Genomic DNA, 26307 nt, shown 5'->3' with positions numbered 1-26307 from the left:
GTTCTCTAAGGGCACACTGAGGAGAGGGGCCCCGGGCTCTCCGCTCCTCCGGGCTGGAGACCAGGAGGTCGCCATTTGTATTCCCATCCTCTGGAACTCTACGGAAAGCGCTCAGGGAAGAAAAGCTCCTGAAAGCAAACCCCAGCGAATTACTCAGCCCAGCCCCTGGTAAGGGCGGTGCAATTCCGCCTGGGGCAAAGACACTTGAGAATCACTACACCAGGCCCCTCCCCCAGAAGATCAACAAGAAAGCCAGCCAAGACTAAGTTCACCTACCAAGGAGTGTGGTTTCAATAACAAAGAGAGCCGCAGAATTCCAGAGGAGGAGAAAGCAAAGCATGGAACTCATGGCTTTCTCCCTGTGATTGTTTTAGTCTTGCAGTTAATTTTTTTCCTTTTCATTTTTTTTTCTCTTCTTCTGCTAAAATTTTTTTTAACTTCTACCCTTTTCTTTTTTAACGTTTTTAAACTAGTTTATCTAATATATATATTTTTTCTTTTTTATATTTTTCTTTATTAGTTTTCTTTTTAAAATTCTTTTCTTTTTTTTTTCTTTTCTTTTCTTTCTTTCTTTTTGAACCTCTTTTTATCCCCTTTCTCCCCCCTCACGATTTGGGATCTCTTCTGATTTGGTCAAAGCATATTTTCCTGGGGTTCTTGCCACCCTTTTAGTATTTTACTTGCTCCTTCATATACTCTTATCTGGACAAAATGACAAGGCAGAAAAATTCACCACAAAAAAAAGAACAAGAGGCAGTACCAAAGGCTAGGGACCTAATCAATACAGACATTGGTAATATGTCAGATCTAGAGTTCAGAATGACAATTCTCAAGGTTCTAGCCAGGCTCGAAAAAGGCATGGAAGATATTAGAGAAACCCTCTTGGGAGATATAAAAGCCCTTTCTGGAGAAATAAAAGAACTAAAATCTAACCAAGTTGAAATCAAAAAGCTATTAATGAGGTGCAATCAAAAATGGAGGCTCTCACTGCTAGGATAAATGAGGCAGAAGAAAGAATTAGTGATATAGAAGACCAAATGACAGAGAATAAAGAAGATGAGCAAAAGAGGGACAAACAGCTACTGGACCACGAGGGGAGAATTCAAGAGATAAATGACACCATAAGACGAAACAACATTAGAATAATTGGGATTTCAGAAGAAGAAGAAAGAGAGAGGGGAGCAGAAGGTATACTGGAGAGAATTATTGGGGAGAATTTCCCCAATATGGCAAAGGGAACGAGCATCAAAATTCAGGAGGTTCAGAGAACGCCCCTCAAAATCAATAAGAATAGGCCCACACCCTGTCACCTAATAGTAAAATTTACAAGTCTCAGTGACAAAGAGAAAATCTTGAAAGCAGCCCAGGAAAAGAAGTCTGTAACATACAATGGTAAAAATATTAGATTGGCAGCTGACTTATCCACAGAGACCTGGCAGGCCAGAAAGAGCTGGCATGATATTTTCAGAGCACTAAACGAGAAAAACATGCAGCCAAGAATACTATATCCAGCTAGGCTATCATTGAAAATAGAAGGAGAGATTAAAAGCTTCCAGGACAAACAAAAACTGAAAGAATTTGCAAACACCAAACCAGCTCTACAGGAAATATTGAAAGGGGTCCTCTAAACAAAGAGAGAGACTACAAGTGGTAGATCAGTAAGGAACAGAGACAATATACAGTAACAATCACCTTACAGGCAATACAATGGCACTAAATTCATATCTCTCAATAGTTACCCTGAATGTTAATGGGCTAAATGCCCCAATCAAAAGACACAGGGTATCAGAATGGATAAAAAAACAAAACCCATCTATATGTTGCCTCTAAGAATCTCATTTTAAGCCCAAAGACACCTGCAGATTTAAAGTGAGGGGGTGGAAAAGAATTTACCATGCTAATGGACATCAGAAGAAAGCAGGAGTGGCAATCCTTATATCAGATCAATTAGATTTTAACCCAAAGACTGTAATAAGAGATGAGGAAGGACACTATATCATACACAAAGGGTCTGTCCAACAAGAAGATTTAACAATTTTAAATATCTATGCCCCCAACGTGGGAGCAGCCAACTATATAAACCAATTAATAACAAAATCAAAGAAACACATAAACAATAATACAATAATAGTAGGGGACTTTAACACTCCCCTCACTGAACTAGACAGATCATCCAAGCAAAAGATCAGCAAGGAAATAAAGGCCGTAAATGACACACTGGACCAGATGGACATCACAGATATATTCAGAACATTTCATCCCAAAGCAACAGAATACACATTCTTCTCTAGTGCACATGGAACATTCTACAGAATAGATCACATCCTCGGTCCTAAATCAGGACTCGGCCGGTATCAAAAGATTGGGATCTTTCCCTGCATATTTTCAGACCACAATGCTCTGAAGCTAGAACTCAACCACAAGAGGAAGTTTGGAAAGAACCCAAATACATGGAGACTAAACAGCATCCTTCTAAAGAATGAATGGCTCAACCGGGAAATTAAAGAAGAATTGAAAAAAATCATGGAACAAATGATAATGAAAATACAACGGTTCAAAATCTGTGGGACACAACAAAGGCAGTCCTGAGAGGAAAATATATAGCGGTACAAGCCTTTCTCAAGAAACAAGAAAGGTCTCAGGTACACAACCTAACCCTACACCTAAAGGAGCTGGAGAAAGAACAAGAAAGAAACCCTAAGCCCAGCAGGAGAAGAGAAATCATAAAGATCAGAGCAGAAATCAATGAAATAGTAACCAAAAAAAACAATAGAGCAAATCAACAAAACTAGGAGCTGGTTCTTTGAAAGAATTAATAAAATTGATAAACCCCTGGCCAGACTTATCAAAAAGAAAAGAGAAAGGACCCAAATAAATAAAATCATGAATGAAAGAGGAGAGATCACAACACCAAAGAAATACAAACTATTACAAAGAACATATTATGAGCAACTCTACGCCAACAAATTTGACAATCTGGAAGAAATGGATGCATTCCTAGAAACATATCAACTACCACAACTGAACCAGGAAGAAACAGAAAGCCTGAACAGACCCATAACCAGTAAGGAGATTGAAACAGTCATTAAAAATCTCCAAACAAACAAAAGCCCAGGGCCAGACGGCTTCCTGGGGGAATTCTACCAAACATTTAAAGAAGAACTAATTCCTATTCTCCTGAAACTGTTCCAAAAAATAGAAATGGAAGGAAAACTTCCAAACTCATTTTATGAGGCCAGCATCACCTTGATCCCAAAACCAGACAAGGATCCCATCAAAAAAGAGAGCTATAGACCAATATCCTTGATGAACACAGATGCGAAAATTCTCACCAAAATACTAGCCAATAGGATTCAACAGTGCATTAAAAGGATTATTCACGATGACCAAGTGGGATTTATTCCAGGGCTGCAAGGTTGGTTCAACATCCACAAATCAGTCAATGTGATACAAAACATCAATAAAAGAAAGAACAAGAACCATATGATACTCTCAATAGATGCTGAAAAAGCATTTGACAAAGTACAGCATCCCTTCCTGATCAAAATTCTTCAAAGTGTAGGGATAGAGGGCACATACCTCAATATCATCAAAGCCATCTATGAAAAACCCACCGCAAATATCATTCTCAATGGAGAAAAACTAAAAGTCTTTCCGCTAAGGTCAGGAACACGGCAGGGATGTCCATTATCACCACTGCTATTCAACATAGTACTAGAAGTCCTAGCCTCAGCAATCAGACAACAAAAGGAAATTAAAGGCATCCAAATCGGCAAAGAAGTCAAACTATCACTCCTCGCAGATGATATGATACTATATGTGGAAAACCCAAAAGACTCCACTCCAAAACTGCTAGAACTTGTACAGGAATTCAGTAAAGTGTCAGGATATAAAATCAATGCACAGAAATCAGTTGCATTTCTCTACACCAACAACAAGACAGAAGAAAGAGAAATTAAGGAGTCAATCCCATTTACAATTGCACCCCAAACCATAAGATACCTAGGAATAAACCTAACCAAAGAGGCACAGAATCTATACTCAGAAAACCATAAAGTGCTCATGAAAGAAATTGAGGAAGACACAAAGAAATGGAAAAATGTTCCATGCTCCTGGAATGGAAGAATAAATATTGTGAAAATGTCTATGCTACCTAAAGCAATCTACACATTTAATTCAATTCCTATCAAAGTACCATCCATCTTTTTCAAAGAAATGGAACAAATAATTCTAAAATTTATATGGACCAGAAAAGACCTTGAATAGCCAAAGGGATATTGAAAAAGAAAGCCAAAGTTGGTGGCATCAAAATTCCGGACTTCAAGCTCTATTACAAAGCTGTCATCATCAATACAGCATGGTACTGGCACAAAAACCGACACATAGATCAATGGAACAGAATAGAGAGCCCGGAAATAGACCCTCAACTGTATGATCAACTAATCTTCGACAAAGCAGGAAAGAATGTCCAGTGGAAAAAAGACAGCCTCTTCAATAAATGGTGTTGGGAAAATTGGACAGCCACATGCATAAAAATGAAATTGGACCATTTCCTTACACCACACACGAAAATAGACTCAAAATGGATGAAGGACATCAATGTGCGAAAGGAATCCATCAAATCCTTGAGAACACAGGCAGCAACCTCTTTGACCTCAACCGCAGCAACATCTTCCTAGGAACATCGCCAAAGGCAAGGGAAGCAAGGGCAAAAATGAACTATTGGGATTTTTATCAAGATCAAAAGCTTTTGCACAGCAAAGGAAACAGTTAACAAAATCAAAAGACAACTGACAGAATGGGAGAAGATATTTGCAAACAACATATCAGATAAAGGACTAGTATCCAAAATCTATAAAGAACTTAGCAAACTCAACACCCAAAGAACAAATAATCCAATCAAGAAATGGGCAGAGGACATGAACAGACATTGCTGCAAAGAAGACATCCAGATGGCCAACAGACACATGAAAAAGTGCTCCATATCACTCGGCATCAGGGAATTACAAATCAAAACCACAATGAGATATCACCTCATACCAGTCAGAATGGCTAAAATCAACAAGTCAGGAAATGACAGATGCTGGCGAGGATGCGGAGAAAGGGGAACCCTCCCACACTGTTGGTGGGAATACAAGCTGGTGCAACCACTCTGGAAAACAGCATGGAGGTTCCTCAAAATGTTGAAAATAGAACTACCCTATGACCCAGCAATTGCACTACTGGGTATTTATCCTAAAGATACAAATGTAGTGATCCAAAGGGGCACGTGCACCCGAATGTTTATAGCAGCAATGTCCACAATAGCCAAACTATGGAAAGAACCTCGATGTCCATCAACAGATGAATGGATCAAGAAGATGTGGTATATATACACAATGGAATACTATGCAGCCATCAAAAGAAATGAAATCTTGCCATTTGCGACAACATGGATGGAACTAGAGCATATCATGCTTAGCGAAAAAAGTCAAGCAGAGAAAGACAACTATCATATGATCTCCCTGATATGAGGAAGTGGTGATGCAACATGGGGGCTTAAGCGGGTAGGAGAAGAATAAATGAAACAAGATGGGATTGGGAGGGAGACAAACCATAAGTGACTCTTAATCTCACAAAACAAACTGAGGGTTGCTGGGGGGAGGGGGGTTGGGAGAAGGGGGGTGGGGTTATGGACATTGGGGAGGGTATGTGCTTTGGTGAGTGCTGTGAAGTATGTAAACCTGGCGATTCACAGACCTGTACCCCTGGGGATAAAAATATATGTTTATAAAAAATTTAAAAATCTTAATAAATAAATATTTTTTTAAAAAATTTAAAAAAATGTGTTATATGTTATTTTTTAAAACCTAAAATGCTATTTAAACATTTAAGCTTTGACTTCAGAATATTCTATAAGCAAAAGAAGCAGGCTAATATAAATCATGATACCTGAGGAAAAACAACTCATTAGCATGGAACTTTCAAAGAGCCGTAAATTTAAAAATAAACTTTCAATAAAGCAAAGACATACTCTTGGTGCAAAAAACCACTCTCATAGTCAAGTACACATATAGTTTTAATGTATGCTAAAAGTAATTTTTCCTTACTGTGCAACATCAGTAATGTAGACAGAGTAAATGTATGACTCTTTCTAATAAAAATGATGCAAATTGAGGTTGATGCCCAGTAAACAAGTCTATTTAAATGCATTAATGATGGTAGTTTGCCAAACTAGGCTATAAAACTTAATTTTAATCAGGACATCTTGCTCAGTCAATCTGAATATTAACTTACAGCAAGAGCAGTTTCATGCCCAATCCATATCAATGTGACCCCTCAAATGCCTACATTTATATGCAAAGTATAACCTTGGAGATATGGTATTAAAATCTACCATGACAAATATTTGCAGAGGCCAAAAATGCATGTGACTACACAACATTCTTTCCTAGCCGGGCTAATTTCTAAAGACTTCATGAGAGAGTATCTGGAAGAATGTGGGGTCAAACAAGGCAGAAGGGCATGTTAAACAAATGTCAAGCATGTGACCTGAAGAAAGAATTGGGGGAACTAGAAGCATAGCCTCCAGCTATATTCTTATGCAACTCTTAATGTATCCTATTTTGCATCTATGATTCCTTTCTACAAAGGAAGAAAAGCACATGGATGATTCTAGAAATAACATTTGTAATGCTGGCTATAATTACTGCCTCAGTAAATAATGAGAATAACAACAGCATATTTCATTGAAGTAGCATCGTCTCCCACTTAAAAGTTGATGAAAATCTAATTTTTAAATATAGCAACAGCAGCACGGAGAACCTCTGCATACCACATAAACTCTAATGCCACTGATTTAAACTGGGAAATAAATGATAATTTTAATGGCTATTACTTATCATAGAGCTTATCTATTAGAGCTATTGATTTATTCTTTTCCTAACATTTATTTCTTTTAGAGAAAAAGAGAGAAAATGCAAGCAGAGAGCAGGAGCAGATGGAGAGAGAGAATCCTCAAGCAGACTCCCCACTGAGCATGGAGCCCAACTCGGGGCTCTATCCCAGGACCCTGAGATCATGACCTAGCTGAAATCAAGAGTCTGATGCCTAACTGAATGAGCCACCCAGAGACCTCTGATTTCTTTCATTATGCTTTCAGTGATAAGACAGTGAAGAAGAAATATGGAAAAATTCAGTTTTCACTAATTTAACATAAGTTGTGATAATCAACTTTATGATTATCTTTATATAAACAATTTTTTTTATTTTCCCCAAATTTGTAAGACGAAAGACGAAAGTGCATTTTATGCTCTGTGGATGCTGACATGATCAATACACATTTAATATATAGCTAAGTTTAAGTAATTATTCTGGCAAGGGAAAGAGATCTTTGCCTAAAAAGTGACCTGTGAAAAAGAAAGAGGAGGAACCATTACATGATGCAGATTAATGTTCTAACCAACTAATGTGTAACACTCAGACAATACCCTTATAATAAAGGTTATTTGTTTTTAACAATAATCTCGTTACCATCATCACCATCATAAATATCATCATCATCACCTCCCTTCTCTAGTTTCTTTATTCAGTTGAGCTGGTCTATCATTTCAAAAATGCATTTGCCCATACATTAACTCCTCTGCCATTTTTTTTTTTAAATCATACTCACTGATCCCATGTAGCAAGGCACAAATGCTGAATGAATCCCATCACCCACATTCTCTGTACCTTCACTTCAACATCTAGCCATGAATTGATAAGGTCACACAATAAACCAGAAAGGTTCCACCATAAATCCAAAATCAATATGACCTAAAAATACAACTACATGTCTGTGGTATTTTACATGTCCAATTCCCACAGAGACAACATTGAAACCTCTTGTAACATCATACTCTTCAACCACCACCACCCACCTCACCTTCAAATCTGTACCACTAAGCAGATGACCTTTTCTCTTACGTTATTGAAAAAAAAACATTGCATTGGAACCCCTTCATCTTCACATCTGACTCACACAGGGAGACATCTCTGGATACATCCTACCCATCATTCCTCCTGTTAACAATGGAGTTCTATCTATTCCATGCGAACACTAATCCTTTCAACACCATCTTTTGGAAATGATTCACTTCTACCTTGTGAGGAACTTGATAGTACTAAATATCTTTTCTCTCGTGTATATTCAACCCCTCTTTCCACATAGATACTCCCCACTGGCCTTTAAAGCTTTGAGAGTTTTCCATATTACTTTAAAAAGAAAAATAGAACAAAATTATATCTCACCCTGCTGTGGACTGAGTTTTGTTGTCCTCCCTCCCCCAAATCCATATTTTAAAATGCTAATAAGCCTCAGTACTTCAGAATGTACCCCTATTTATCTGAAGATAGGGTCTTCTAAGAGGCAATTAAATTGAAGTCGAAAATACATACATTCTTACATACATACATAAAATGAGGCTGTTAAGCTGGTGCAGCCACTCTGGAAAACAGTATGAAGGTTCCTCAAAAATATGAAAATAGAGCTACCCTATGAACCAATAATTGCACTACTGGGTATTTACCCTAAAGATAACACACGAAGTGATCCAAAGAGGCTCATGCACCCCAATGCTTACAGCAGCAATGTCCACAACAGCCAAACTATGGAAAGAGCCTAGATGTCCATCAACAGATGAATGGATAAAGAAGATGTAATATATATATATATATATATATATATATATAATGGAATATTATGGAGCCATCAAAAAAAGGAAATCTAACCATTTGCATGACATGTATGGAACTAGAGGGTATTATTCTAAGCAAAATAAGTCAATCAGAAAAAGATAATTATCATATGATCTCTCTGCTATAAGGAATTTGAGAGGCAGGGCAGGGGTTAGTCGAGGGCTGGGCAGGGCAGGGGTTGGGGGCGGGGTGGCAATGAAACAAGATGGGACCGGGGAAGGAGATAAATCATAAGAGGTTCAGTCTCAGGAAACAAACAGGATTGTTAGAGGGGAAGTGGGTAGAAGGGATGGGGTGGCTGAGGGATGGACAATGGGGAGGGTATGTGCTATGGTGAGTGCTGTGAATTATGTAAGACTGATGATGCACAGACCGTACCCCTAAAATAAATAATACACTATATGTTAATTTAAAAAAAGAGGTTGTTACAGTGGACCCTAATCTGGTGGACCTAATCTGGTCCTTAAAAGGAGAGGAAATTTGGACACAGAAAGGTAGAGAGTTAAGATAATGTAAAGATACAGAAATAAGACGGAGCATCAACAAGCCAAGAATCTGGAACAGATTTTTTCCTCAATGCCTTTAGAAGGAATCAACCTTCCTAACACCCTGATCTTAAGACTTTTACCCTTTAGAACCATGGGGAAATAAGTTTCTGTTGTTTAAGCCACCTAGGTTGTGGTACTTGGTTACAGCAGACTTAGCAACTAATACCACCCTTTTTCTACTGCTTTTAGGCATCAATATTTCTCATCTTTCCTTCAGAGACAAATTCTCAATGAGTTGCCCATACTCAGTGTCTCCCTCATTACACTTCACTGTCATTCCAAATTCACTCCTGTGTGCTTTACTCCATGCTCAAGGGTCACCAGTGGCCTCAATCTTATACATTATAATGGACATGTTAAGTTGTCCTTTTATTTGATCTTTCAGCAGCATTCTACAAGGATCCCAATTCCATCCTGAAATACTTCCCCTGGCTTCCGAGACACAGAACTCTTCACACTTTTCTCCTCCATCTCTGGCCAATCCTTCCGTTCTGTTCAGGAGTATGCTCCTCTATCTTGTCATCAAATGCTGGAGTTTCTCAAAGCTCAGTCAGAAAGCCCTCTTTTCACATACTCTTAGGACTTTCCTTGGTCAACTCTTACCCAAATCAAAGCTTTTAATTGCCATTCATACATGATGACAAACAACTAAGTCACCAGCCCAGACCTGTGTGGGGCTACCCTTCCATATTTTCTCTTGGTGTCTCAAAGTCACCTCAAATTCAACAAGTCTAAGCAACATCAGAAGAATGAAACTAGACCACTTTCTTATACCATACACAAAAATAAATTCAAAATGGATGAAAAACCTTAATGTGACACAGGAAACCATCAAAATCCTAGAGAACATAGGCAGAAACCTCTTTGACCTTGGACATAGAAATTTCTCACCAGACTTACCACAGGCAAGGCAAACAGAAGCAAAAATGAATAACTGAGACTTCATCAAGATAAAAGCCTTCCATAGCAAAGGAAAAAATCAATAAATCTAAAAGGTGGTCTACAGAATGGGAGAAGATATTCAAAAATGACATATCTGATAAAGAGTTAGTATCCAAAATCTACAAAGAACTTATCAAACTCAACACCCAAAGAACAAATAATCCGATCAAGAAATGGGCAGAAGACATGAATAGACACTTTTCCAAAAAAGGTAATAGACACATGTAAAGCCGCTCAACACCACTCATCATCAGGGAAATACAAAATAAAACCCCGATGAGATACCATCTCACACCCCTCAGGATGGTTATAATTAACGTAAGAAATAACAGGTGTTGGCAACGATGCAGAGAAAGGGGAACCCTCTTGCACTGTTGGTGGGAATGAAAACTGGTGCAGCCACTCTGGAGAACAGTATGGAGGTTCCTCAAAAAGTTAAAAATAGAACTACCCTATGACCAAGCAACTGCCCTACTAGGTATTTACCCAAAGGATACAGTGATCTGAAGGGGTACACACACACCAATGTTTATAGAAGCATTATCAACAATAGCCAAACTATGAAAAGAGCCCAAATGCCCATCCACAGATGAACAGATAAAGAAGACACGGTATAGGGGTGTCTGGGTGGCTCAGTTCAATTAAGTGTCTGCCTTTGGCTCAGGTCATGACCCCAGGGTCCTCAGCAGGGAGTCTGCTTCTTCCTCTCCCTCCAACCCTCCCCTGCCCCCACGCCCCCTGCTGCTCATGCTCCCACGTGCTCTCTCTCTCTCTCAAATAAAATCTTAAAAAAAAAAAGATGTGGTATATATATAATATATATATATATATATAAAATATATGTGGAGTATTATTCAGTCATCAAAAAGAATGAAATCTTGAAATCTTGCCATTTGCAACAACATGGATGAAACTAGAGTGTATTGTGCTAAGTGAAAGAAGTCAGAGAAAGACAAATACTCATATGTGGAATTTAAGAAACAAAACAGATGAACACATTGGAAGGCAGAGGGGAAAGGAGAGAGGGATATAAGCCATAAGAGACTCTTAACCATAGAGAACAAACTAGATGAAGGGAAGCAGGGTGTGGGATGGACTAGATGGGTAATGGTTATTAAGGCAGGTACTCATTATAATGAGCAATGGGTGTTGTATGTAAGAGATGAAACACTGAATTCTACTCCAGAAACCAAAATGGCACAAAAACAAAAACAAAAAACCAACATGTCTAAAACCAAACTTATGATTCTCTATACCCTTTTTCACCCATACCTAAACCCAAATCCTGTCCAGTGTTTACTAACTGAACAACAAGACCACCCAACAAGTCTTACAAATCAGAAAAATGATTCATCTCTGATATTTTCTTCTTACCATTACTCCCACCACTTTCCTTATTGGGACTTGGCACAATTGCAATTTTACAACTATTTGTGTAATATGTAATCATGTACCATAAAAGTGGGAATGCAATCTATTCCTACTCACCATTATATTCTACCTAGCACGAAGTCACCCTATTGTAGACATTCATTTTTTGAACGAGTGAGCAAACGTCAGGTATTATTTATAGAAAATTCATTATATGCCAAGTACTAAATATTTTATAAATATTATTTTCTTTAATCTTTGTAGCAGCCCTATTAAATTGGTATTATTATTGTTGTTGTTGTTGCTGTCATCCTCAGGAAGCTAGGGCACTGAGAAGTTATATTTACTTCCTGAGAAAGTAAGTAACTTGGAAGTAGTAGAAAAAGGTGGACCCAGATCATGTCAGTGACTTGTATGCCACTACGTTATTCTGTATTTATGGTTTTCAAAGATACTCTCAAGCTACTTGGCTGAAGTTTACCTACCTGTACTATCTATACTATCTGTAAGCTATAAATCCTATCTATAAGTTATAAATATATTACAAAGAAAATGTATGCTTGGAAATCTTCAGTGTACACATGGCTATCACAAGAAAGATTAAATCTCTTTGCCTGGAATTCAAAATCTTCCATGATTGTCTTCTTCCTTTCAAGCCTCTTCTACTCTAACACCTTGATTTTCTAGTCAGGGGTCAGCAAACTACTGCCTACAGGCCAATTCTAACTACCCATTATGTTTGCAAATAAAATTTTATTTTAGCACAGCCGCACACATTTGTTTATATGATGTCTACACACTACAACAGCAGGGCTTCACAGCCATAGCTTTAAGAATTGTACAGTCCACACAGCGTAAACATTTACTATTTGGCCCTATTTTATAGGAAAAGTTTGCCAACAATGGGACCAGACTTACAGACTAGAGCCTCGTACAATGAAAATAAATGTAATAGATACCATTAATCCAGCACTGGATTCTTTCAACAAACCTTTCAAAAGAGGTCTTGTTACCCTTGTTTCAGTTAACGGAAGAAGGAAGGAAGGGTAAGAAGAGAGGGGTGTTAATAAAGAAGGAAGTCCTTTTGAGTTTGAGGCACAAGTTGGTGAATAATGTGACCATGATCACAGTAAGTACGAGGAGGAACTGGGATTTAAATCATACTTGCTGACCATGCTTTGTGATTCAAAGGCCAAAAACTTCCTGCGGTGCCTGACTGCTTGCTTTTTCCTCCACAGAACTTGGGATTTCATGCACCGGTGTTTATTTATGCTATCCTTTCTCTTGCATAAAATGCCAATTCTTCTTTAAAACTTAAAGGAGGTGCCTAGTGAAATCTTTACACATTCTTGGAGAAAACGCTCAACTACTACCTCCTCTGCTAAATCTTCCTAGATCCCCTGCAATCAGAGGAATAGTCCCTCTTAGAGATGCCCACAACACTTCTGTCTTCAGCTTTAACACTTAAGATTTTATCCCCTTAGCTTAATTTTAGCAAAAACCAAAGCTATCTCTTTATTCTATAGAAAACCCAGCACAATGTCTTCTACACTTCATTGCTGGATTTTTTAGGTAAAACATTTAACATTTATTTCTTAATTCAACAAAGGAAAATCAGAATGTGATCTAAGTTACAGAAATGTCTTAGTATTGAGCTTCAGTATTTTTAACCTACTGTTTTTATAAAAATCAACTCTCAAAGGAACTAATACAAATTCCGAAGTATTAAATACATTAGAGGTTTCTAGCAGCATCAAAAAATAATGAAATCTAATATTAAAATTCCTTACATTTTATGTCATCATTTTGCTAGGAAAGAAAACCTCTTCATAATGCCTAAATTAAAAAAAATAACACTAACAAGTCATTAGAAATTAAGGATAACCTGATCATCATTAATAAAGTGTTACTTATTGCAAGAATGTAGAGATCATAGGTGATATTTTCCAACAACTAGTCACTTTTAAAGTTCATAATGATAGAGTAAAAGGAACGTTCAAAGTCATCATTGTAGAAATAATATAGTTTTAATGGAAATATTATTTGTAAAAATGTACATAAAATAGTTTTAGTCTGTTTTGATAGGATTCAGGTTCTCTACACAGTATAATAAGGCTTAATATAAAATCAGTCACACAGTAGAAATTGCTTTTTTAAAAACCTTAACATTTAGATTTTTTAAAAATTAAACATATTCAAATCAGACACTTACCTGCATCACCTTCTGCTGAATCTCCTCTAACTGTGTACGCTTACTACGTTGTCTACAAACTTCCTGGTATCGAGTATATTGTTCTCTCAGAGAATCTAATAATTTCATAACCTGTGGCTGGGCCAGCAGTTCATCATCCATAGGAGACCATGAGACCCCTCCATCTGAGCCATTAAATCGACGCTGCTGTAATTCGGACAACAATTCATGCCCTTTACAAATGAAAGATACTTATAATTAATATCCTAAAAAAATACAATTCTTACTTCTCAGTCTCCTCAATTTTAGGCCCTTATTTTTAGAATCTATCTGCCTATACGTCTGCCTAAATAGGTCATAATTACTGAATGCAATTTTTAAATTTATATAGAGATGGGAAATAGCATATTTTAGTATATAACTACATAGTATATTTATATGCTATATATCATATATATCATGAAGTATATACTATGTAGGCTACACTATTTAGTAAATATATGGCATTTTTTTTTTCTATATCTATCTGTCATCACATTCTTGTTATTGGTGGATTCATTATTCAGGAAACTGTGTCAACCAATTCTCTTTCCCTGTAGAGCACAATTACATTCTGGGATTTGTGTCTAGTATGGTACTAACCAGTATGTTCTATTTGATAGTACTAATCAATACTAAGCAATATGTTGTAGAATTTCAGTATCAATCCATACCTTTAGTCCTACTATCTAAAATAAAAGTTGACAGTGTAACAAATAAATGTATGGTTAAAGGGAGAAAGCTTTATTACTGGTACAAAATAAAATTTAAATAGTTTCTATTTAAGGAATCTCTACAACATATTAACTGTGAATCATGAGGGACTACACTAGTATAAAAAATTCATTCAATGTTATCCAATTATATCATATTCATGTAAAAATCCATTCATGCATGAGAAATTAAAATTGCAGAATATCCAACATCAAAATTGGAATTTTAAAAGTGAATAAATCGCAAACTGTTTTTTTCAGGATAATACTATTCCAATTATTACTTAAGGACCAAAAATAAATGCAAATACTTAAATTCTCTTCATCTTTATTCAGAAAAATATCCTATATTTAAATGGCTTTCAATACTTAGAAACAGAATTTTTATCATGATTTGAAGGTATTACCAATTTCTAAGAAATACCCCAAATTGTTCTAAAACTCTCCATTTGTATATTCTCTTTTTATCCCTACTCTAAGAGTCAAAAGCATCTAAAAAAAGATCTTAGTGGCATATAAAGCTAATTTCAAAATACAAATTGAAAAAGCTTCTTAATTCAAGGGCTTCAGTAGCTTTCAAAACATTAAATATAACAGTGGAATTAAAATTTAAACCTAAACCAAGCCATATTTTTACTGACAGTCTACTGTACCTGCTCAACATGTAGGAATTCATAGATTACAATTATTTCCTTATTCTCTAAGGAAGATCAGTATCATACTGAAAACACTTGCCTCAATGGTATCAACACAATGAAAATATTCAGAATTACTTTCTTTACTCTTCATTACATGTTATAATTAGAAAAACAACTGTTTTAAAGACTTTTAAACAAAGTCTCTATATATATTCACATACATTTTTCATATACACACACACACACACACACACACATATAAAGCTATTAAGATCAGAAGTCATTTATTTTTTTCCTTTACAATTGTTATTACTCTTAATGTTTTCCATATAGAAACATTTCCATTGAGAAGCAGCACCATATAATGATTTCAGAGACCATACTTTGAAACCAAACTGCCTTGGTTCAAGTCCCAACTCTAGCATTACCAGTTGTGTAACTTGCATAAGTTACTGAGCTTTTTTTTGCCTCAGTTTCCCCATCTTAAACTTAGGATGATAATAGTACCTGTTTTTAGTAGTATGGTGACAGTTTTAATAATTACTCCATCATGAGCAAGTTTTTTCATTATCTCTAATATACCTGAGCTTATATCTACTATCTGATACTAACTACATCAAGAGGTCATTAAGGGGGCGCCTGGGTGGCTCAGTGGGTTAAAGTCTCTGCCTTTGGCTCAGGTTATGATCCCAGGGAGCCTGCTTCCCCCTCTCTCTGCCTGCCTCCCTGCCTACTTGTGATGTCTCTCTCTCTGTCAAATAAATAAATAAAATCTTAAAAAAAAAAAAAGAGAGGTTATTAAGGAGAATGGAATATAAAAATACAATCTTAGAACCCAAGGAGTATTCAATAATCCTCATAGCAATCCAATGAAATTGAAACTTCTCTCCATTTCATAGACAAGGAAACAAGTACAAATATTTCAAGGGAGAAATCATTTAACAATTTGTCATTATTAATACTTTCTAAAAATATTGTAAAGTATATTAACACACCGTTAGGTTAAACCAAAGGCCAGTTTTTAAATTCCCCTTGAGTTTTTTCACATAATATATGCTTAATCAATGTTTATTTCATGAACCAATCAATATATGATTGGTTTATTGGATTTGACTATCACCAATAAACACATTTTTTATCTTACCTGTCTGGAGAACTGTTTCAGGATCAACTGATGGAAGAAAGTTTAAATCCACAGACCTGGCAAACACCACAAGAATAACTTTTAAAAACTTTATCTATATGACCAAAGAAAATCATTTATGTATGCATATCAAACAGGAGCATATGGTGTGGAAATCTGAAGTATACTATTCTACCAGGCTAATGCTCTTAAGCATTAAGAAACCAATTAGAGATAATTAAATATTAGTAGCCAAAAAAAAAAACCCAAAAAACTGTGTGATAAATCATAGAATATACTACTTGAAAAAAAGTTTATTATTATTATGGTATTATTTCAAATACATCAAAGGAATGCATTTTAGTATTTTCCCACTGCATCTTTATTCCAAAATGAAATGTGTAACTATATAGCAACCCAGAAATGTGAACATTAAAAATGCATGAAGCCATCTTCCAATTAAGCATTTACTTATCTACAGCAACGTTTGAGAGCTAAAAGGAGTCTCTGATATTCATGTGCATGTGTATCCCCACGCAGTTGTACTCTCTTCCCTGTATTAATTGTGCTTAATTTGCAGTTGGACCATGCTCTGTATTTTTTTAAACACATATAGGAAGTAGAAGATGAAGGAAAGATAGGGTACACAGTAAATCAAACCCTAGGACCTTGATGCTGTAAATGACAGGTCCTGCTCTAAATCTTCCACTTTTGTCAATTAATCTGGGCCCTTGCCTCTTGTGTAGCCTGGACATTTCTGGAGTAATAACATTAAAAAGGTGATGAACATTTCAAGTGGAGGGACTGCATTATCTGGGATTTAGTGGAGGGACCTTATTATCGAGATTTAAAAAAGACTAAGTAGTAACACTTGAGTTCCCTAGGGAGGAACTGGAAATACAAGATTTTATTTGATATTTCATGTAGTCATGCAAACTAGCACTTCCCAAAGTGTTTCCCAAAACACTGAACAAGATATTATTAGATGGAGAAAAGGGGGTCCCACTGGCATGTAAGTACACGAAACAGGTTTCTTTACTGCAATGCTTTCTCAGGACCTGTAATCTATAAATGTTCACAGTCATTCTCAGGGAATATGGTAAACAGCATTAAGCTATGACCATGAACTTGTTTTCTACAGGGACCCTCTTAGGACATCTTTCCTAAGGAAAATGACTTTAAGAAGCATCAAACTTACTCTGCTGGGCTACTCAGAAAGCAAGAAGTTTGGCTAATTTTTGTCAACCAACTTATGCAATGTTTTCAATTCCTAAGCCATAGCATGGAGTGTATGGGTTATCTATATACGCACATTTATGTGTATGTCAAAATTTTGCATTTTATATTTTTATATGATATCTACAGGACAATAATGTTCCTAAATGCTTCCTGTAATTTTAACTAGATTTCCATTCAAACCATTTGTTCTCACATTTTCACTTTGTTTTAATCAAGACTGGGTGTTAAACTCTGACCTTCTCACATCCCACTTCCCTTATTATCTCAGTTAACTGGTATGTTGACTAAATTTGTATTCAAGGAATAATAATAATATTATCAAGGTTTCATTACATTCTTAAGATCAGATTCAAAAGACATAGACAAGGATGAATGTTGATCCTTTCCAATTTCCTAATGAAAAATTATTGTTCTAGTAAGAGAGACCAGAAAGAATTAATTTGCTTCTAAAAAGCTTTTAACCTCAGGAGAAGGATTTGGCTTATCAACAGAAAAATGAAAATTGTTAAGCCTGGAAATCTGTTAAAATGATAAATCTAGATAGTTATATTTAGATAATGCAGCTGAACAATTACTTCATCCAGAGTCAAAAACACTAAATTCTCCAAACTGAATTCATAAATATCACATATTTTATAAGGACCTAGGAGTTCTAGAAGGTAGGCATTTAAGAGGTATTTAAATAAGGTTATAATAATTTTACTTCAAGCCACAACCTTTTCCTTTATAAGCAAAGTAGAACTCTAAAAAGAAAATGGTTTCACTTTGAGAACATGTTCTTGCAGATGAATTTTTAAGGTAAATACATTTTTATACATCAAAAAGCCTTTATAGAGAAACTCTGATTCAAATCAAGAAATTTTACATATAAAGCAAATTCTCATGAATTAATAAATTTAATACAACTTTTGTATGTCAATTTTGACTGGAGAATTGCTACATCTTACCTCTTTTAGCTTGCATTAATAGAGAGATTCTTCTTCAGGTTAATCACAGCCTTGCAAAGGTATAATTGCAAGACACCAGCCACCTACCTTTCTTTCTCTTGCTGATTTCCTTTATCACTTCCATTGTTAATCAAAGCAAGTTCATCTAATAATGATGTAGATTCTTTTGTAAACTTCTCAAAAACCTACAATAAGATTTTGTTAACATATTAAAAATAATCTTGAAAGTTATTTACATAAGGATTTTCAGTTAAGAGGAATAGAATTAGGCAGGCAGAATTCCCTTTTCCTCTCCTGATGCCACTTCGTACAATTCAACAACCACTGCACAACTTAAAAAAGAGAAAAACAAAATCCCCCTTCTAGAACAATGAATAGTTTCAATGTAAGAAATTTTTAAAATTTAAAAAAGAAATATTTATAAAGATTTTATTTACTTATTTGACAGAGATCACAAGTAGGCAGAGAGAGAGAGAGAGAGAGAGAGAGGAAACAGGCTCCCTGAGAGAGAGAGAGAGAGAGAGAGAGAAGGAAACAGGCTCCCTGCTGAGCAGAGAGCTGATATGGGGCTCCATCCCAGAACCATGGTTCATGAGAAAGCAGAGGCTTTAACCCACTGAGCTGCCCAGGAGCCCCTAAAGAAATTATTTTTATTCCTCAGACAAGGAGGAATAAAATTCCTGTGTTTTGTGAAGAAACATCTGCACTAGTAACAGTTTTAACTACATGAACATGCTTTGGGCCATTATTAATATTCTAATTCCAGATACAGAACTTTTCTTTATGTTTTCCTATCACCAATCCATACTGGTTGCATATACTGAAGACTTTTATATATAAGCATGTAGCATAAAAATAAATTAGCTATAACTTTTAACATGGTTTCTTAAAATATTTCTAAAAACGGATTTGGGCAAGTCTGTTTATAATAAAGGGGACACTCATTTGTTTTATGTAACTGTCCAAATATGATCGAAATCAAGTTATCCATTCTGAAATATCCCAGTTTATTATTCTTCAATAAAATTAACCTTATACAGTTGACCCTTGACCATGTTTTTGGGAAGTCAAAAGTTATACGCAGATTTTCAACTCTGGAGAGGGTTAGGACCACCAATTCCCATGTCATTCAAAGAATAACTGTAATCTAAACTGAGTTAGTTAACATTTTTTCTTTTAGTCCCCAGTAGTTTGTTAAACAATGCCATAGCAAGCAAAGGAGTTGACTTCAATATGGCCAAAGATACATTTTCAGAAATGAAAACCTTAACCTGTCAAACTGCTTTTCCAGTCAAACTGATGTTTAAATATCCTCTCTGAAAATGGTACACCAATTAGATTACCTCTCAAGAAATTGTGCTACTCTGTCATTCAACTAAAATATTCAAAATTTTGATAGTAATACTGCTACAAATGACAACAACAAAAGCAAGCACTTACAAGACTGACTGTAGACGATTTGCCTTCAAGCATTATGCTATCAAATGGTATGCACTATATATTTTATTTTTATAACAAAGAACAATCTACATGCTACTTAATTAAAATGATAAAGTCACCAAAATATGTCTATTTGTATGTAATAACAATCTCACTATAATATACCAACCAGTCTCTTATTTAACCAGTCCATGTGATCATAGGTGAGACTCCCGCCAAAATCTTCTGTTAACTGGCACGGTTCTATGTAACGAGTCAATTTATTGGCAGACACTAAAATAACCTATAGAAGTAAAAAGAAAAGAACTATTTAGCAAGCCAGTGTTAATGGCAATGAAAGCAATACGGAGGTAAAATCAGGTTAAAATATGCAATACTGTTTCCAAAATGATGATATTATCATGTATTTGATTAATACAATATTTAATACATTAGTAGAAGCATTTAAAATCAATTCAAAAATTGTGGGTATCTGCTAAGAATAAGTTATTATAACCCATATATAATTCCACATTTTAAAAAATGAGATGCAGCTGAGATGAAATATTTTCAAAATTTTATCAATATTAATAACTTCTTGATAATAAAAATCAGTTATTTTGATACACTGTATTCAGCAAAAAAGCTTGCATAGGGCCTTAAAATTAGCTAATTACAATAAGAAGATAAACACAAATCATGATAAATCTGGCAATCAAAAAATTATACACATTAAAGTTTCTATAACAATTTTTTATTATGTATTAACAAAACATGTCCTGTAATAGTAAAGTAAAACTCAGGATAATATATATTAATATTTAATTTGAAAATCAGAACTAAAAAGCAAGGAGAAGTTCAGAGAATTCATAAATTTGAAATTTACATATTAACTTGATAACCTTTAATGCTAAACTTTAAAATACCAAAATATTTTAAGTACAAATTATAGAATGACCTAAGAGATCATTGTGTGCTAAATAAAATTTCAATGAGGATATACAAGAATACATAAGAAAATATATGTGTGAGAAAAGGAAATTCAAATGGTAGTGTCAATGCAAAATGATACATGGAAAGTTTAATACCCACCCCCAAAATGTGCAAGTGAAACAACGTGTTTAATAATAAATAGTATCTTTAAATGGCAACTCTACAGATATAAATGTAAAATAATAAAAGATAAACACTCCCTATTTTCTTCTGAAGATTTTGTCCTTCCCCTTTAAGTTTTTAATATGTACACACACAAACACACAGAATGAGAAAATGAACAAAACATGGATAAATACAAATCAATACCTTTATTTCAAGACACTGATAGCTAGGTTCTTGGGCTGGATCGTGGGTATCCAAGTGTTTTAGTTTTGTTTTCTATATATACATACATTTTTAAAGAATATATACCAAGGGATGCCTGGGTGGCTCAGTGGGTTAAGCCGCTGCCTTTGGCTCAGATCATGATCCCAGGGTCCTGGAATCCAGCCCTGCATCAGGCTCCTTGCTCAGCAGGGAGCCTGCCTCTCTCTCTGCCTCTGCCTGCCTCTCTGCCTACTTGTGTGCTTTCTCTCTCTCTTTCTGACAAATAAATAAATAAATAAATAAATAAAATCTTTTAAAAAAAGAATATATACCAAATACTGTGTTAAAAACCTGAAAACAGGGCAGCTGGGTGGCTCAGTTGGTTAAGCCAGTGCCTTCAGCCCAGGTCATGATCCCAGAGCGCTGGGTCTGAGTCCCATATCTGGCTTCCCCTGCTCTGCAAGGAACCTACTTCTCCCTCCCCTCTGCCTACCATCCTCACTGCTTGTGCGCTCGCTCTCTTTCTCTCTCTCTCTCTCTCTCTCTCTGTCAAATAAATAAATAAAAACTTAAAAAAAAAAAAAAAACCTGAAAACAGAAAGACTCAAGAAAAAACCAAGAGAAGGGACCTACTAACAGCAGGAGCACAATGAAATCTCGTGCAACTGAAGAAAGTAAATTCTCAGAGCACCGGGGTGGCTCAGTCATTAAGTAATTGCCTTTGGCTCAAGTCATGATCCCAGGACCCTGGGGTAGAGCCCCACAATGGGCACTCTGTTCAGCGGGAAGACTACTTCTCCCTTTCCCACTCCCCTTGCTTCATGTTTACTCTCTCGCTGTGTCCCTCTCTGTCAAATAAATAAATAAAATCTTTAAAAAAAAATGTAACTTCTCTGAGGCAGCTTTCAGGGAGGTTACAGTGAGAACAAAGAAAAATCTAGAGATGGTGGTAAGAGAAAAACTGAGGGAGTTTATATGCCTTTTTTCCCCATTTAAAAAGTGAAAGAAAAGATAAAGAACTTCAAATTACATTTTTGACTAGTTTAGAAACAGCAAACTATATTATGCCTAAATGGCAATTAATGTAATCTCTCTTTTATGAGTTTAGCATATCTCAATTTCATTGTTTTCCTGTTTAGGTAACAATAAGAGCTAATTTAAAATAAGTATCTTAACTTTTTAAATAAAATAAACATCTTAGAATAAAAAGAACACAGAAAAATATTACTCTTTTATTGAAAAACTTGTCATAGACAGCTTTATCCTTTTGTTCCAAAAAGCCTTATTTAGACTAGCTCTTAGAGACCGGCATGATGTTAAACTGTCACTGGAAGTGTAATAAGGCCGCAGGAACAATCTCATCGGCCAGCAAGCCATTCTCGGATCTAGGCAGATACTTCCACACAGTCACCTCCTACGAAGGGGGCTTTTCCTTTCTAAGAAGTGCCTAGTAATCAATTAACTATATATATACCAACAATGAAACAGAAACATGTATTTATGAGGAAATACACTACTTTGCTAAATTGAGCACCAATTCACATCTGAAAGATACCCCCCCACAATGCTCTCTCCTGAAAAGACAACTGAATAGAAAATGTAACAAATATAAAATATAATGAATGATCTCTCTGCTCTTCTAGTGTGCCCTATTTGGCACAGTGGTTTATTTAAACACTGAAATAATATCTCCTGAAAAATCTATCATGTCCCTTATAATTTAATTTTTAGTCATGTGTCATTCGTTTGTTCAACATTTTTTACTTAATATGAGTTAAATTTATTTATTAGAAGTATTATTTAGTAGAAGTTACGTGTTCTACTGCTGAGAATAGGATAAACTAAGATATGTTTCTACAAAAGAAATGAGCTTTTATTTCCTGCAGTATTCCAGAGAGAGTTGTGCAATGCTTTCACAAAAAGAAATAGATTAAAGTTTTCTGGTTTATTTCTACAGCCTTAGTAAAAAATACTCTAAATCTAAATGTTGTTGTCCCTTTGATATAATAGAACAGACGGACAAAGTTTTTACTAGAATATGCCAAATGATTTCCAAATAACTGTCTTAGGTTAAGCACCAATATAACTGAAAGGATACTAGGCACTAGGAGCCAATCACTCCAGGTTTGTACCCTAGCTCTGCCACAAATTCACTGGCCTTATAAGAAGTCAACCTAAAGGAACTCACTCCAGGCTTATTTCCCCAAACTGCCAAAGAAGGCACCCGCATTAAACTATCTGTGATGTGAGCTCTACAGGCTCTTTAAGCTCCGTAGAGGATTCTAATAAGGTGTCATCCTATACATTTAATTTGGGCCATTCTCTTTTATATATGACCTATTTTGTGCAATGAAGAGCATTTGTCACTTTCTATACACACTGGCCTCAAAAAACAAAAACAAAAACAACAAAACAAAAAATAAAAAACAAAAACCAGAATCAGATGCAGTATTAAGAAGAGAGAAGAAAACAATTTAGAATGGTGGCTGATTATCACTGCCAATAAATTACACTTTCACTCTCATGAATGACAATACAGAATAGGGTAGAGATCCTTTTGATTATTAGTCTCCCAATTTGAGGATAAGATTAATACCAGTACTACTTCAATTTTATCTTGTCATTTGATAGACTACAGATACTATCATCTAAGCAACAAAAGCTTTCAGAGTCACCAGGTATAATGCTGCTTAAGATAAAAGTACATGAATCTCTGAATTACTAAAAGGGAAAGTGGACAGGTAGATAACTATTTCAGAGATAAGACATAAGGAAATATTTAGGTGAGCAACAAGAGAAGAATATCCAATCGCTAATGAAAAACAACAGAGAAGTGAGGAGGAAGAAAGTCATCTAGAAGAAAAATAAGAAAAGATGACGAGGAAGGAAATGTGAAATCATGTGGGAAGAACAAGGTGTCATTAAAACAACTACTATGTGTTTATTTGATCAATGCTGTCAACACCTAGTAATAAATCCTTCTTATGGATAATTCTATGAAGTAAAACATACTCTTGCTTCTAGGAACAGCAGTATTTATACCAAAGTTATACTTTAAAAATACTTAGAATACAGGCGTGCCCAGGTGGCTCAGTCAATTAAGTGTCTGCCTTCAGCTCAGGTCATGATTCCGGGGTCCTGAGATGGAGCCCTGTGTTAGGCTTCCTACTCAGTCTGCTGCTTCCTCTCCCTTTGCCCCTTCTCCCCAATTTGTGCTCTCTCTCACCTCTCCCTCTGTCAAATGAATAAATAAAATAAAATAAAAAATAAAAATATTTAGAATATAAACAAAAACACAAGCTTAATTACAACAGCCCAAATGATCCAAATAACACCAAGGAAAATAATTTTTAATTAAACAAACATCTACACTGAATTTAATTATATATAGCTCTAAGTATCAAAAATGGCTGTGTTGAACTGTACCATAAAGTCAAATATGTTTGTCAGTGCATTAGCCAGCATTTGAAATGACTTACTCTCATCTCATTAGGGATATTACAGGCTTTTTAATAAGTGCCTAGTGCTTATTTACTTGGGAAGATACTCTAGCTGAATCTTCAGAGTCTAAAAGAAAACAATATGGAGATAACGAGAAACTTCATAGTTGAGTTTTAAACAGCAATCTATAACATTAGATCCAAGCAGACAGGAAATGTGTCTTCTATTTTACCCTCTAAGATGCAAGGTGTTTAGCCACTGTGAATTCTTATATATCATGAGACCAACAAAGCAAAGCATTTCTGAGCAGATGCCTATGCTTAAGCAGGATGTGATGGGCTCTTCATAAAAGGGATCTTTTCTCCTACTGAGTGTTCGCAGCTTTAGTTTCTACACCACTTGCTTCTGCTCACTTTGTATCATCCCAGAGCAACATTTCCTGTGTGCCCTTGGCATGAACAGCACACCTCCCACCAGTCAAAAGTACTCACTCACCATGGCAACATTCAAACTTTACTTAACCCTCTTCCCTCACTATACTTTTGTTTCTCCTCTTTGGGATGCAGTTTCCCATTCAACTATCAGGGTAACACCTTTCCTAATGGAACCCAGCAGCCCAGACTGCTTTCCCCTACAATGCTAGCACACCTTTCCACTAAGTCTATACGCCAGTCAAGTTAATCAATGATTAAAGCGTATAAGATAAAAGCAGGGGGGAAATGCAACTCATTTCTGCTTAGGATGTAGAAAGCTGGAAAGAACAATGCTCCAACCTTTACACCACTATCTCCACGATCAAAATGATGCAAGTTAATGTGAAAAACGAAAACTTTTCTTGAACCCATGAGGGTCAACAGGACAACCAACTAACTTGAAATCTAAGGATAGACCAGTGCCTTTGAGAAAAGATGGGGCTGGAGCACTTGTTTACCTGGGAAAAAAAATACCTGACATGATACAAGCCAGGAAAGAATCCAGCTAACATTTAATGAATTGTTAAAAGCCAAATGTGAACTAATGTGAAAATAGAGAACCCCTGGGAAGCATGGACACGAAGAACTCCACCACTTGAGGGCTCTTCTCACAGACCTCCTGGGAATCATGAGAAAGACTGGGATAATAAAGATCAGAAACTTCAACAAAACAGCCTCTCTCAGAGTACAATCCTGGGGGATGCAAATAGTAGCCACCGCTGGAAAGGCATGAAGCTGAAGAATGGCAGAGATTCAACTCTATCTCTTCTAGAAAATAAAAAACTTCATGACCTGAGGGAAAAGCAGCAAACCCAGATGACCTTAGAGCACAAAAACAGTCCCACTGTAGCTAGAGGGAAGGAAAAGAAAAGCCCTCTATCCTACTAGAGACAAGAATATATGATGAGCCCAGGGTATCATAGGCCTTCTAAACCTGAATTGAGGGCCCTATTCCCTAGACTCAGTGTCACAAAGCCAGCCTAAGACTGAGGCTGAACCAGAACAACAGAAAATGCCCCTCTGAATAACAAGGAAGAGCAGTCTTCTGCTAATGGAGTGTCAAAATTGCAAAGAGACCTTTTCTGAGGCAAGGTGCAAAGGAAAGACCTATAGTTAAGGGTGGTATAAAAACAACCTAGGGGACGCCTGGGTGGATCAGTGGGTTGAGACTCTGCCTTCAGCTCAAGTCCTGATCTCAGGGTCCTG

The 26307-nt window shown here is 36.0% G+C and overlaps 1 protein-coding gene across 3 annotated transcripts in view; it reads right to left on the bottom strand.

Annotated features, from left to right (window-relative positions):
- SESTD1 (SEC14 and spectrin domain containing 1) overlaps positions 1 to 26307 on the bottom strand; it is a 140616-nt gene that overhangs the window by 38502 nt on the left and 75807 nt on the right. For all 3 annotated transcript variants that reach the window (XM_045066621.1, XM_045066619.1, XM_045066620.1), the window contains 4 exons: positions 20076 to 20189; positions 18554 to 18651; positions 16302 to 16357; positions 13789 to 14000 (listed from right to left, as the gene is read on the bottom strand). In XM_045066621.1, coding sequence (XP_044922556.1) covers positions 13789 to 14000; positions 16302 to 16357; positions 18554 to 18651; positions 20076 to 20189 — 480 coding nt within the window. The remainder of the gene's footprint in view (positions 1 to 13788; positions 14001 to 16301; positions 16358 to 18553; positions 18652 to 20075; positions 20190 to 26307) is intronic.

Source organism: Mustela putorius, unplaced genomic scaffold (genome assembly GCF_011764305.1).
Source record: "Mustela putorius furo isolate JIRA1106 unplaced genomic scaffold, ASM1176430v1.1 tig00003869_pilon_pilon_pilon, whole genome shotgun sequence".
NCBI lineage: Eukaryota > Metazoa > Chordata > Mammalia > Carnivora > Mustelidae > Mustela > Mustela putorius.
The sequence above is the reverse complement of the archived record's forward strand: the minus strand, read 5'-3'. Positions and strand labels throughout refer to the sequence as shown.